Below are 13,096 nucleotides of genomic sequence, written 5' to 3' on the forward strand. Positions count from 1 at the left end.
CCCGGAACGCACGGGCCCGGCTCCAGCCTGGCCTGGGCAGAGCCTTCAGCCCCCCTCCCACCCCAGCCAAACCAATCCGGTTCACCTTGCCCTTTCTCTGCCCCCCCCCCCCAGACAAACTGGTCCAGTTCCTCCTTGCCCCCCAAAACGGCCCAGTTCTCTCTCATTGTACCCAAATTTGCCCAGTTCCCCCTCATCTCACCCTAAACTGGTCCAATTTCTTCTCACACTTTCGCCCAAACTGTACCAGTTGCTACTCATCCCCCAGTGAGCTGCTCCAGTTCCCTATCACCACCCCAAACTGGTTGAGTTCCCCATCCACCCTCCAACCAAACCAACTCCCTTCCTCTTCACGTCCCAAACAGCCCAGCCCCCTTCCTGTCCCTATCCCCCCATACCTCCCCATCACTCCTCTCCATGCCATCTGAGTCCACCCCATCACCCCTTTCCAACCCATCCCAGTCCCCACTGGACTCAGAGCTGGACTCACACTGAGCAAAAGCATTGTCACCCCTTTATTCCCCCACTGCCCGCCGCAGACCCTCGGCCACCGCCGCCACGTATGGCTCCAGCCACCGGCCCCGCCGCTGAGATGGGCCTGCCAGTGCCTGCAAGAACCCCTCCATCTCGCTGGGCAGCGCAAAGGCAGGGGCTGCCTGCAGTGCTGGGGGTACTGCTGGCACCAAGGCCTCCAGCCGGGCCACCACGTAGTGCCCGTTGCCCACTGCCAGCGCTGGCATGGCACAGGACAGAGCCGCCGCAAACACCTCGCAGGGTGCCACAGTGGGGACATCATCAGGACCAGGGTTGTGCTGGGGCCCGAGGCTGCTTTCAGCGGCCCCCGGCCCTGGCACAGCCCTGGCCCTGGTGTCCCACTGGCGTGCAGCAGCCACAGCCGCCCGAGAGAGGAGGAGGATGATGGTGTCACTGTCACGCAGTGCCCGGTGGTGCTGGGCATGCAGCCAGGGCAGTGGCCCCAGAGCTGCTACCCCACTGCCACCCCCTGGCGCTGCCACCACCTTCAGCCCCAGCGAGTGCAGAGCTGCCATCAAGGCACACGCCGCCCGCTCTGCCACCGGCTCTGCCGCATGCACAAGTAGTGCCTGCCGACCTTGCAGAGGACCTGAGGGGGGACCATCAGTGTCAGGATCCCACTAGGCACCCTGTACCCAGTCTATGGTGAGAAGCATGCTAGGAGCACCCACAATGGGGGGAGACCATCCCCTGCCTCTGTCCCCCAACTGCTGCAGCACTCCCCACACCCAAGCTGAAAACAGCCACAATGGGAAGCAGCTGAGACCACCACTGATGGGGGACCCATCCCCTTGTCAGTTCCCCAGTCCCCTTGCCAACCCCTTTACCCACCCTAGGGGACAGCCATGGTGGGAGGCAGGTTGCAATCTGCCCCCTCCCACTCCTCACAGGGTTCTCACCCTCTTCTCTGTTTCCCTACACCCCTACCCACCCTGTGGGGCAGATAAACATGAACCAGTCCTGGTGGGGGACCCCACCTTGCTGGGTCCTCTGTCCCCTCTGGGACAGGCATAAATTTCCCACTCCCTCCCAGGCCCCAGGCTCAGCCCACACTCACCCTTGGAGCTGTAGCCAGCCCTCAGGGACTTCAGCCATCCTGTGGGGAAGAGAGGCAGTAAGGTGGGGTTCCAGAAGGGGTCCCAGGCCTGGCACAGCCCCCAGAAGTACACCACTCACCTTTCAAGTCCTCCTTCTTCAGCAAGAGCAGCAGTAGGAGACAGGTGGCTCCCAGCAGCACCCCCATCCACACTAGTGCCCAGTGGGTACGCAGGTCTGCAGGGCAGGATCTGCATCCACCGAGGGCCCCCAGTACCCAGCAAGGATCTCCAGTGGCTCCACAGGTGGGATCCCTCCCTCAGCCCTCCATTCTCTCTCCTCTCCCCCACTGTGGCTGTCAACACTCACACTTGTGCAGGGAACAGGCCCAGAGCACAACCCCAGTGCTGTTCTCAGGGTGCCATAGCTGTGGGGGACACAGGGACATGTCAGACACTGCCCAGTCTCTACCCACTGCCCACTGGCTGCCCACACTCTGGATGCCCACCTGCAAGCACTGCCCTGCTGCCACGTCCCGCTGCAGATCCTGCTCCAGCAGCCCAGGGTGCCCTGCTCCCTGCAATGGCACAGAGGGTCAGGCAGCAGTGACATCAGTGCTGGAAACAGGGGTCCCTGCACCGCCAGTGCCCCTTTACCGTGTTAGTGAAGCTGGCGAGGGGCGTACAGGCATCCTGCTCCACGGCACACAGTGAGGCATTCCCCCCATGCTCCAGCAGCAGGAGATCATCACGGTGGCCAGATAGCACTCCTGGCACTCCTGGGGATGTAGCAGGGGGCTGGGGATGTGGCAAGGGGTGGCCAAGGAGGGCTTCCCCCTAGCTGAACCCACAGGCTGCCCCTGCCTTCCCATCCCAGCAGTACTCACGGTGCCACAGGCACTGGGTCAGCCGGACCTGCCCACTGCTCCACACCTGCCCCAGAAAGTGGGTTAGCAGTGCCTGGAAGTCATGTGGGGCTGCCCATGGGACAGCTGTGGGGCAGAGTGGTGTCCTACCTGCACGCAGAGGTTGGGGTGTGGCCGCAGCCGCCCAAACTCCTGGGGTCCCTGTGAGTGGATGGTATGCTCCGTAACTGACACCACCAGCCTTCCCAAAGCCCCCAGTGCCCCACGGAATCCCACTGACCCCCACTCACCTGCCCCCTGGTGGGCTGACGCAGGCCAGGGAGGGGTTGGCAGGGCCCAGAGGGCACTGGCTGCCAGCAGGGCACCAGCTCAGCCAGGAGGTCGCAGGGAGCTGAGAGGGAGCACGTCAGCACCTCTCCCTCAGTGTGCAGGACCAGCCGGCTCTGCGCCCACAGTCGCTCCCAGGCATCAGCATCTGCAGCAGCAGCAGGACAGGGGTGTCACCCAGTGTGGTGTCCCCTCAGGTCCCCGTGTGTCCCAGCCTCCTAGAGCCCAGCCCCAGAGTGAAGGTACCATGAGAGAAGGGGCACAGGGTGGCTCGCAGTGGGTCCTGGGTTTCCAACCAGACCTGTGAGTGGGGAGAGAGACAAAAAAATATCCATGCTGTGACCGTGACCCAATTGTGCCCCTTGCAATGCCAGAGGGAGAAACATGGAGCTGGGAGCCCCATTTTAGTGGCATCCTGCCACCCCTGCAGTGCTCCATTGGATGCCCACCTGCAGGCAGAGGCAGGGCAGCACCTCATCAGCGGGCAGGACGTAGTTCATGGGACTGCTCTGCTACCAGCAACCAGATGTGGGTCACCCCGTGGCAAATCGTCCCCCAGCAGGGTCACCCAGGGGACCTGCTCCCAGGGGACCCTCTCCCAGCACACTGCCTATAATACAGACATGGCTTCTCGGGAATAGGGGAGGGGGGCAGCAACTGGAGAACACACAGGGCAGGGGCTCAGGGAAGGGGGTCATACTCACCAGGGTCACTGCACGCCCTGGCCCACTGGTGCCATGGCTATGGTTTTGGTAGAGCCGAAGTGTGTAGCTGTGCCCCGCTGCAGCCCCTTGCACCTCCACAACCACATCCTTCTGCCCCCGGGAGACCTGCAGCCTGGGCACTGCATCAGAGGCAGCTCAGGTCACCCAGCTCCTGGAGCTGCCCACCCAGCACCATGGCACAGGGCATGGCACCACCAGGGTCACTCTCGCCCCTGGTACCCACTGCCCACCCCTCCCCAGGGGATGCAAAACAAGGTGGGGTGACGCTCACACCTACCTTGGCACTGGGGGACAGCAGCCTTTGCCGCAGGCCACGAACAGTCTGTGGGGACAGAGAGTCAGCGGGCAGCGGGGGCTGGGGCCACTGCAGGGGATCTGCTGGGGCTCACCTGGCACGCGCTGCTGCTGCCTCAGCCTCTGCCGGCCCCGTGAATTCGTGTATGCCGTGACGTGGAGCTCGGAGCCCAGCGGCGCCTCGAAGCACCGGAAGATCACCCAGCCCTGGGCAGGAAAACCACCACCCCACTGCGGTGAGGCGCTGGCACCGCCAGCACCCACCTGCCTGGGGCACAGGAACAGGACCCCCGTGCCACAGAGATGCACTGGTGCCAGCGCCCACATCCCCAGTGCCCAGGGACTGGCAGTGTTGGGACACCCATTCCCGGTGCCTGCATCTACGTACCACACCTCGGCCACGCAGCGAGGGGCCCAAGGGTGCCCAGACCTCCACAGCCACACAGCGGGATGAGGCATACGTGTGCCCAGAGAGCAGCAGCAGCCCAGTGACATTGGGCTGGGATGAGGTGGTGGCCCCAGTCACCGGTGACCACTGTCCCCCATCACCACTGTCCTCTGTCCCAGGGGTGCTTGGCAGCGCAGAGCGGAGGGGCTCGGTGGCAGTGCTGGTGGCAGGTAGCAAGGCCAGGCGCACGCGAGCCTCCAGGCAGGGCACACAGGCCATGGGCTCGGTGCAGCGCAGCGTTGGCTCCAGCCGCAGACGAGTCAAGGCCAGCCCGTGCCTGGGCCCCGGGGGCTCTGTCCCGCACAGCACATCGGTGTCTGGGGGGACAGAGAGGGCAGCGTGGGGGTGGGTCCCCATGCCCTGGTTGGGGTGGGGGCCATGGCATGGTGACGGCACTTACCCAAGAGGCGGCAGGTGAGGCCCTGGGGGAGGCAGGGGTGAGGCCGCTGGTGGTGCCAGGTGCCCGACGCCCGTGCGCTGGTGACACCAACCCACCTGGGAGCAGGCCAGGGTGTCGCGGGGGTCCCCACGCCCGCCCGCCAACCCCAGCACCAGCACCAGCAGGAGCTGCCCCAGTGCGTGCATGGTGGGGCCGGGGCCTCGGGGTGCCCCGGCCCCACGCTGGCTACTCCCCGACAGGCCCTCTCCTGGCTCCACGGGCCCCACCGCCGCCGCCGGCTCCCGCTTCCTGCTCCGATCCCGGACACCCGGGTCCTTGCGTGGCGTCAGCAACCGCCCTGGGGTGGGGCCTCCCGTTCCCGCACCGACCACGGAGGGCTCCGTGCCCCGGCACCCCTGGGAGGGCTTGGGGCCCCACAGGGACGAGTTGGCTCCATGGCACGGGCACGGGGCCAGGCTGGCCCCAGGCAGCCGCAGCGGCTGTGGGACATGGTGTGGCGGCCGTGCCGGTGCAGGCTGTGCCCAGCCGGGTGCGTCCTCCTGCCCCTCCATGCTGCAGAGGGGCACTGGGCAGCCTCCACTCCTCCGGGACACCAACAAAGCCCCCTTAGTACACCACACAGACAACAGGCAGGGTGAAATGACGCCTTTATTGCTTCCACCCCAGACCAAGTCCTGCTGGCAATGTCGGGGCAAAGAGCAGGGACAGGCTGTGCCCAGCACCTGCCCCTCTAGCCACCTGTGCCGGCGCAGGGCAGGGAGCTTCCCCATTTCTCAGCTTCTTCCTGCACCACCTCAACCCCTCGCTTGGCTGTGGCGTCCAAAGGGGCTTCTATGTGGTCTCCTCTGGAGCAGGTCCCTGTATGGGAATAAAGCTGCCCCTGCTAGGGACAGCATCTCCACTCCTGGCCACAGATGACCGGCTGGATGCTCGCTCCGGCCCCTGCAGCACGCTCCGTGACTGAAGCCAGTCCTGCTTAGAACCCCGCGGCCCCTGCCCGGGGCACCCTTGGGTAGCCCTCCTGCCACCGCAGTGAGCACACGCTCCCTTGAGCCCTGCCTCTCCCTGGTAGAGCCCATGCTTTCACCAGGGGCTGTGCCCAGCCCTGAGCCCCCGCAGCCATGCCCAGCTCAGCCGCAGCCTGGGCACTCAGGTGCCAGCAGCTGCCCCGGGGGGCCGGGGCGGGGTACTGCCCTCCCCAGCCCCCACCTCCAGCAGCCGATGCAGGAGCCCTCCTGCCCTGCCCCGGCGGCAGCGGCGAGGGGCCGGGGGACTGCCCCGCAAGGCACCCAGCAGACTGGGCAGCTGCCGGGGCAGGCGATAGGTGGGCAGGGGCCGCAGGGGCCGGGGGACATCGCGGAGGCTGCAGAGCCGGCTGAAGTAGGCCAGGACCCACCCGCCGCCGCGGCCCGCCGCCCCCAGCTCCCCATGCAGGCAAGCCATGGCTGCTCCAAAGATGTCGTGGGCATCCCCGGGCGTCCCGTCAGCCATCCCGACCTGCCACCGATGAAAGAGCCGAGCACTGCCCCGGCTCCAGAGGAGGAGGACGGTGCCACGCTGGCGGCCCACGCGGCTCCGCTGGGCGTAGAGCCAGGGCAGGGCGCCCGCCTGTCCCAAGCCACCCGCTTCCCACAGGTCCAGGCGCACGTCGCAGCCCAGCCCTGCGCGCAGACGCTCCGCTAGGGCACACACCAGCCCCAGGTGCTCCTCTGAGTCTGGCGAGTACAGCAGCAGCACAGGCCGCCCACCAGGGACACCTGCAGGATGGAGGGGAGAGCAGTGACAGCTCAGCTCCGTGTCCCACTGGCATCCCCAAGGGACACCCTGTCTGGCATCCAATGGCATCTGCCATCCACTGCCCTGGGACCCCCAGCAGCCCAGGAATTCACACCCTCTGGCACTCCAGCCCCACAACCACCACGGCTGCTGCCCTCCCTCCTGCAACCCCCCAGGTGCTCCTCACCATTGTCTGGCCTCCAGGCACCACGGCAGTTGAGGAGCAGCACAGCCACCACCAGTCCTAGTGCCAGTACCAGCCCCAGCAGCCCAAAGTGCCTGCGGGAGACTGGGAAAGGGGCAGTAAGTGTGATGTCTGCTCATTTCCACCACCCCTTGAGTCCCCTCCAAGACCCCCTCTCACCATCAGGACAGAGCAGCTGCTTCCGAGCAAAATGCACGTCCGAGCGCCACACCTGGAGAAGGGGCTGGGTGAGAGGGGAACCATGTTGGGTCCCTCACGGCACAGATGCCACCACAGGGGTCACCTTACCAGCACACAGCTGCCCAGGACCTGCATCGGCAGCAGCAGCGCCAGCTCCCCTGGGGCAGAGCCCTCCAGCTGCAACGCACAAGGGCAGGATCAGTGTGGGTCAGTCCCCACCATGCCCCCCCCAGCCCCGCACCACTTACCTGTGTGACAGTGTAGAGTGGGGCCTCAGGCTCACACTGCCCACCCCGGCGCTGGCACAGGGCTGCACTGAAGGCCGCAGGGATGCGGGAGGTGAGGTGGAGGCGTAGCTGAAGCCCCCATACAGTCACTGAGACACTCCAGGCAGTCTCTGCAGCCACCAGAGAGAAAGGGGAGGTTGCAGGATGCCCAATAGGGTGAGAGGTGCAAGGGACCTCAGGGCAGGTCTGTGCTTAGCCCAGGACTGCCTCCTGCCCATGGGGCTCACCTGGCTGGTGGGGACACTCCACATGGCTGCTGTTCTTGTAGGAGAACTGAGGGAAGGAGGAATCAGCAAAGGGCAGGGTGAGCTGCCATCACCCACCACAGCCCCACAGCCCCTTCCCAGGTGGTGCCCACCCACCCAGTGGGGCTTACTCGGAAGCAGAGCTGTGGATGCACATCCACCTTGTCCAGTATGTACACCTGGAACAAATGGAGAGTGTGTCATTGTCACCATTCTTGACCCACACAGCCCACAGGCACCCCAGTACCCACCCACTGCCGTATAGGGACCCTGAGATCCAGCGGATGACCCAGTCAGGGGCACGGTCCCACATCCTGTGACACTTCGAGATTGGGAGCCCTCACCTGCTCATCCTCACTGGCTGTGGAATTGGGGATGTCATGGCAGGGTGCAGCCTCATCCTCTGCCTCCCTCCAGCACAGGGTGGCCCGTGGGTGCAGAGGGCAGCTGGCACTCAGCACCATTGCCATCTGATCCTTGCTGCTGGTGCTGTAGTCATGAAAGTGCACCGAGGACCACAGCTCAGGACCATCTGTGGGACACCACATCAGTGGGGTGGGGAGACACCAAGGGACAACCCTGGGCCGCAGCTCTCCTCCCTGAAGGCACTCACAGGCATCTGGCCGGTCACGGAAGGGGCAGCGCTTTCTCCGTGGGCTGTCATGGTGGGAGTAGGAGGCCTGGAGGGGCAGAGCAGGATGGTCAGGGCAGGATATGCCCCCACCCCTCCTATGAGGGCAGGGAGAGGGGCTCTGGCAACTGTAGTGGGGGACAATCCACCTCAATGCAAAGGCAGGGCACCAGGAACTCGTAGGGCAGTGAGATGTGGTGGCCTCCTGGCACCAGCACCTGCAGCATGGAGGAAACATCAGCTGGCAGGGAATGTGTCCCTCAGTCTGGGATTGGAGTGTCAGCGGGCAGAGCCGTTACCTGCCGGTGGAAGGGCCGGGGCAGCTCCTCACACTCCAGGGCCAGCTGGTGGCACAGCCGCACCATGAGGGCAGGACCCTCGGGCACCCACACCTCAATGGCCCGCACCTCAGGGACCCACGTATGGGTGAAGACAGGCCCTAAAGAACAGGCAGGGGGTCAGCTGGCACCAGCGTCCCCCGAGGACAACCCCCGACCCCTCCAGTCTCACCGGGTGGCTCAGCGATGACCAGACCGCTGCGGCTTAGGGCCAAGCCCCGGTCTGGGATGGTGCGGAGGGAGACGAGGACTTGCCGCCCGCTCTCTGCCGGGAAGCAATCGAACTGCACCTGCCACTGCGGGGAACAGGGGCTTAGTTGGTGCTCCGGACCTTGGTGTCCCCGGGCTCCACCGCCCGCCCTAGACTCACCGTTGAGCTGCCCAGCGTGCGGCGTCGCTGCCAGACCTGCAGCCAGCCAGCCCGGTTGGAGCCCAGCTCCAGGAAGGTAAGCTGCAGCCCCCGGACACCGCTGAGCTCTGCGAGAAACCGGCGTGGGGTGCTGACACGGGCGTGTGTGTCCCCCGCCGCGGGGATGCCCGGCCTCGCCACCCCCGCCCATACCTGCGGTGGGGAGGGCCAGGCGCACCCGCAGGCAGGGCTGGCAGAGCTGCGCGGGCAGGCACAGCCGGGCACGGCTCAGCGACAGGGCGGGCGGCTCCAGCGGCGGCCCGGGACGGGACGGGCGGCGGCAGCGGGGGCGGCTAAGCGTCCTATCGGCTGGAGAGGGAGAGCAGAAGGGGGACGGCCGTGCGCCGGGGGTCCCGCAGGCAGCAGGAGCCCCGGAGACTGGGAGTGCTTAGAAAGGGGATAGCCCCAGGAAGGAGGAGTGCCGCGGAGGTATACTCGGAAGGGAGGTGCTCTGGGGATCCGGAGTGCTGGCAAACCAGCCTCCGTGATTCGGACTCCTCGGAACCGGGAATCCCCGGGGACCAGGAGTCCTCCGAAAAGGGGAGCGCCGGGGATCCGGAGTCTTTGGAAGCGGGGAGCCCCGGGGGCCAGGAAGTCCCGGGGATCGGGAGTCCTCGGAAGCGGGGAGCCCGGTGTCCCGGAAACCGGGAGTCCCCCCATCTTCCAGGACCCAGAAGCCGCGGGCGGGGGAAGCCCCACCATCCCGCACCCTGTAGCCGGTATCACTGGGCAGGGGCAGCCCCGCGCTGGCAGCCCTGCCCCGCCGCTACTCACCGGTGGCCCGGCACTCCTGCAAGCAAAGAGACGGGAGTGAGCGCGGCGCCGCCCGCCTCCCACCTTCCCCCGCCACCTCCCTTCCCCGGCGCTCACGAAGTTGGCGGAGACCCGGAGGCGGGTCACATCGACCCCGGTCCCGAGCGGCGGCAACAGCAGCAGCGCGGCGGCAGCGGCGAGCAGCACCGGGCGCCCCATGGCCGAGCGCCGCCGCTCCCCGCCCCGCCCCGCCCCGGCCCCGCCGCATTCCTCCACCGGCACGTGCAGCCCCGCCACCCCCCCGTGCTGCCAGGCGGTGCTTCCTGCGGCGCAGACACGCGTGGGAGCGCGGACGGTGCTTTATTTCCATAGAGCAACACGCGGAGGAAGGGGCACGCACCCCAAGGACCCTCCACGGCCCCAGCCCTCGGGAGTCCTCCCCTTTGCATGCGAGCCCGGGGCCGTGGTGTGGCTCAGACACCCACTCCGTGGTCCCCGGGGATCTCCCACCCACCGGAGCTGCGCCAGCGCCGCCCCACAGGACTGAACTGCAGAGCTTCAGCACCTCACGGAGCCCACCCATCCCCGCTCATTTCTTCTTCTTCTCCTGCGTGCTAGTGAACCAGGAGTCCAGCAGCTTCTTGCTGTAGTAGAGTTGCCAGCCATGCACCTGTGCGGCCACCACCACCACCAGGTACATGACAGAGACGGCCGAGAAGCCGAAGATGAAGCGGTAAGCTTTGCCGTGGCGGTAGAGCTGCTGAGCCATGGGGAACATCTCCATGGCCCCGTAGATGAGAGGAGCCACGGAGAACAGGCCGGTGCTGATCATGGAGAGTACCAGGTAGCTGATGTTGTTGCGGGGGAAGGACAAAAGGCCCAGGAGGGAGGGCAGGATGCTGAGCAGGTAGGGGTACTCCCACTGGTAGGGCATGGCCACCTGGTCGTGGGGCAGCAGCTTGAGGTGCCCCACGCACATCTGGGCCAGCAGCAGCAGCCAGATGACCACATGCGTGTAGATCAGCTTCTTGATCTCCGACTTGAGGGTCACGCTGGGGAGAGAAGTGTGGGACCATCAGGGCCTGCTGGGGGTCGCGTGTCCCCCCCGCGGAGTCCCGGGGAAGGGGACACCTACCTCATCTGGTAGTGCGAGGCCACGCGCTCCCGGTGCTGGAAGTCGCTGCCATCGGTGCCGGCGGCGCGGGGACCCCCGCGAGAGGCCATGGTGCTGTCCTGGGGAGGCACAGCGTCAGGCGGGGCCGCTCTCCCTGCCCGCCTCCCCAGCGCAGCCCCAGCACCAGCTCCCCGGGCCTCCCTCTCACAGTGACAGCCCCGGGGCTCCCTCCCCGTGACCGCCCGGCCCTCCGGGACATCCCTCCGGTGACCCCCCCGCGGGTGACACCCCCTGCCCGCCGCTCCCCGCCGTGCCGCACCTGCGGGCGGGACCCTCTGCCCGCGCTTCCGCTGCTCTATGGCCGCGGCCGCCGGCTCCGGATGCCGGGGGGGCCGCTCGGCGCAGGCGCGGCGGTGCCGCCATGGCGGGGACCGGGAGTGCTACCGCCGCCGCTCGCGGGCTGGCGCGCGCGGGACCGGGAGCGCGCGCCGCGCGGTCAGCGGGGCGCGGAGGCGCGCGCGGGGGGTGCGTGTTTGTATACATGTGGGGGATGTGTGTGTGTGGAGTGCGTGTGTCCAGAGGGTGCGTGTGCCGGGCGTGTGTACATGGGGTGCACGCCCGTGGGTGTGCAGGGGCTGGGTGTGGAGATGCACACGCTTGGGGGCTGGCGGTAGCCCATGGGGGACAAACACGCGTGGGTACAGAGGGGTGATGGGGTGTGTGTAGAATTGGGGATACGGGGGCGGGTTGCAGATCTGTGAGCGCAGAAGCGCTGGGGAAGCTCGAGAGGGTGTGTGGACACGCGTGGAGAGGAGTGCGGACAGAGGTGGGTGAGATTTGTGGACACGCAGGGTGGGGTGCAGGATAGGTGGCAGGGGGAGTCCTACCCATGCCCCCCTGCCCTCTCCATCCCCTGCAGGTGGAGGCGGCCGCTGGGCCCCGAGGAGACGCTGGAGCTGTTGCAGGGCTCCGTGGTGCACCGGGAAGGTACCTGTGACAGGGGAGGACGGGGGCAAGGAAGACAGTGAGTGGGACACATCCTGACTACACTTTTCCTCACCAGGACCCCTACTGGCACTGAGCAAGCCCCCAGGTCTGCCCATCCTGGGTGAGTATGGGACAAGAAGAGGAGGTCTGCTGAGGCCACCTATGTGGGGGGCTCAATACGTGCTGACTAGCCAACATCTCCCCAGGACCTCCTGGGGACCTGAGCCTGGATGCACTGCTGCCAGCACTGAGACGACGCCTGGGCCTCCCTGCTGAGCTCCATGTGGTGAAGGCTCCTGCCAGGTATGATAGGAGATTCCAGGCTGGAGGTCCTGGAGTGGAGCACGGGGTGCATTTTCCCATCCAGGGCTCAGAGCAGTCATGTCCCACAGGGAGTGTTCTGGCCTTGCTCTCCTGTCTGGCTGCTACCACACCACTAAGAAACTCCAGCAGTTCTTCACCAATGCTCGCCGGAGAGGCCAGTACCCTGCCACATACCGGTGAGTCCTTGTGACCCTGCCATGCTGGCATGGGGGTCCTGTCCCCTCCTCACCACCTTTCTCTGCAGTGCCGTCACTGTGGGAGTTCCAGCAGAGGCAGAGGGTGAGGTCCGCACTGGGCTGTGCTGGCAGCAGCAGGGGGACAGAGCCATGGTAAGGGGGTGCCAGCAGGCTGTGGGCATGGGGGGTATCCCAGGGAGTGCTAAGGGCTGTGCTCTGCAGGTGGTGCCGGTGCCAGCCCCAGGACGCCGCAGTCTGGCCAGGAAGGATGTGAAGAGCACCCTGACATGCTACCGGGTGCTGGGTGCCATGGGAGGCTGTGCCCTTGTCCAGCTCCAGCCGAGGACAGGTGAGAGTGGCCCCACAACACCTCCACCACCCCAGGTGTGCTTCCTGACCCCTGCAATCTCACCTTCCTGCTGTTCCTCTCCAGCGTTCCCAGAACAGCTCCAGGTGCACCTGACGTTACTGCTGTGCCCAGCCCTGGGTGACCACGAGCACTCTTCCCGTGTGGGCAGGGTGCTGGGGGCGCCCTTCCTTCTGAGCCCCGAGACCGCCCCGACCCGCACACAGGTACGTGGCCAGTGTGGATGCCGGGTGGGGCATTCAGCACAGCCCTCAGTGATCCCACTGAGCTGCCTACCCACATTGCAGGTGCTGGATGAGGAGTTGCTGTCCCGACTGGAGCTTTCTCCACGGCAGCTCCATCGCCTCCCCCTCCACATCCACCTGCAGGAGCTGGTGCTGCCCGAGGGCCCCCTCTGTGCCCCACTACCACCTCACTTCCTGCACACTCTGCGCTGCCTGGGGCTGCCTGAGCACTAGAAACCCTAGTGCTGCAGGGGAACACCCACTCCACCTTTCTGCTCTCTGACACCCCATTAAAATCCACCCCTGCTGCCAGGGTGGCTCAGCACCTAGTTCTTTTCTTGGCACACACAGGATACATTTGCCCTGGTTGTCCCTCTGGCATTGCTGGGGGCACCAGACCTGCCAGCACCCTGTACCTGCCCTGGTTCCAAGAGCTAGGATGCAGCAGTGTC

General features: G+C 66.2%; 4 protein-coding genes across 7 annotated transcripts; 1 reads left to right on the top strand and 3 right to left on the bottom strand.

Moving 5' to 3' along the window:
• Positions 1-492: 492 nt before the first annotated feature.
• Positions 493-5,751, bottom strand: IL17RC (interleukin 17 receptor C). 2 transcript variants are annotated; one of them, XM_085072508.1, is made up of 17 exons: positions 4,724-5,751; positions 4,629-4,650; positions 4,169-4,545; positions 3,876-3,987; positions 3,764-3,808; positions 3,466-3,605; positions 3,211-3,273; positions 3,008-3,062; positions 2,725-2,909; positions 2,585-2,635; positions 2,456-2,501; positions 2,226-2,338; positions 2,078-2,146; positions 1,939-1,996; positions 1,711-1,806; positions 1,592-1,630; positions 493-1,123 (listed from the first exon to the last, which is right to left on the bottom strand). In XM_085072508.1, the coding sequence occupies exons 1-17, from the start codon at positions 5,396-5,398 to the stop codon at positions 516-518; spliced, it is 2,754 nt and encodes a 917-aa protein (XP_084928634.1). In that variant the 5' UTR covers positions 5,399-5,751; the 3' UTR covers positions 493-515. The 2 variants fall into 2 exon arrangements, with proteins under 2 accessions (XP_084928634.1, XP_084928635.1); XM_085072509.1 differs by having other exon boundaries at positions 3,211-3,270; positions 4,724-5,749.
• Positions 5,259-9,690, bottom strand: IL17RE (interleukin 17 receptor E). The gene is made up of 16 exons (XM_085072510.1): positions 9,570-9,690; positions 9,474-9,489; positions 8,853-9,008; positions 8,661-8,767; positions 8,463-8,586; positions 8,252-8,391; positions 8,102-8,170; positions 7,935-8,001; positions 7,666-7,853; positions 7,453-7,500; positions 7,304-7,349; positions 7,038-7,186; positions 6,898-6,966; positions 6,769-6,820; positions 6,592-6,693; positions 5,259-6,385 (listed from the first exon to the last, which is right to left on the bottom strand). The coding sequence occupies exons 1-16, from the start codon at positions 9,669-9,671 to the stop codon at positions 5,778-5,780; spliced, it is 2,043 nt and encodes a 680-aa protein (XP_084928636.1). The 5' UTR covers positions 9,672-9,690; the 3' UTR covers positions 5,259-5,777.
• A 103-nt stretch (positions 9,691-9,793) lies between these two features.
• On the bottom strand, positions 9,794-10,930 carry JAGN1 (jagunal vesicle mediated transporter 1). The gene is made up of 3 exons (XM_085072531.1): positions 10,886-10,930; positions 10,588-10,685; positions 9,794-10,504 (listed from the first exon to the last, which is right to left on the bottom strand). Exons 2-3 carry the CDS (start codon positions 10,674-10,676, stop codon positions 10,042-10,044), a joined length of 552 nt encoding a protein of 183 aa, XP_084928657.1. The 5' UTR covers positions 10,677-10,685; positions 10,886-10,930; the 3' UTR covers positions 9,794-10,041.
• On the top strand, positions 10,588-12,956 carry RPUSD3 (RNA pseudouridine synthase D3). 3 transcript variants are annotated; one of them, XM_085072528.1, is made up of 9 exons: positions 10,588-10,685; positions 10,886-11,091; positions 11,630-11,674; positions 11,760-11,856; positions 11,946-12,053; positions 12,122-12,206; positions 12,276-12,402; positions 12,487-12,626; positions 12,708-12,956. In XM_085072528.1, exons 1-9 carry the CDS (start codon positions 10,675-10,677, stop codon positions 12,876-12,878), a joined length of 990 nt encoding a protein of 329 aa, XP_084928654.1. In that variant the 5' UTR covers positions 10,588-10,674; the 3' UTR covers positions 12,879-12,956. The 3 variants fall into 3 exon arrangements, with proteins under 3 accessions (XP_084928654.1, XP_084928655.1, XP_084928656.1); XM_085072529.1 differs by lacking the exon at positions 10,588-10,685 and adding an exon at positions 11,486-11,553 and having other exon boundaries at positions 10,988-11,091; XM_085072530.1 differs by lacking the exon at positions 10,588-10,685 and adding an exon at positions 11,486-11,553 and having other exon boundaries at positions 10,988-11,061.
• Positions 12,957-13,096: the final 140 nt, after the last annotated feature.

Source organism: Lichenostomus cassidix, chromosome 12 (assembly GCF_008360975.1).
Source record: "Lichenostomus cassidix isolate B80296 chromosome 12, HeHo_3.0, whole genome shotgun sequence".
NCBI lineage: Eukaryota > Metazoa > Chordata > Aves > Passeriformes > Meliphagidae > Lichenostomus > Lichenostomus cassidix.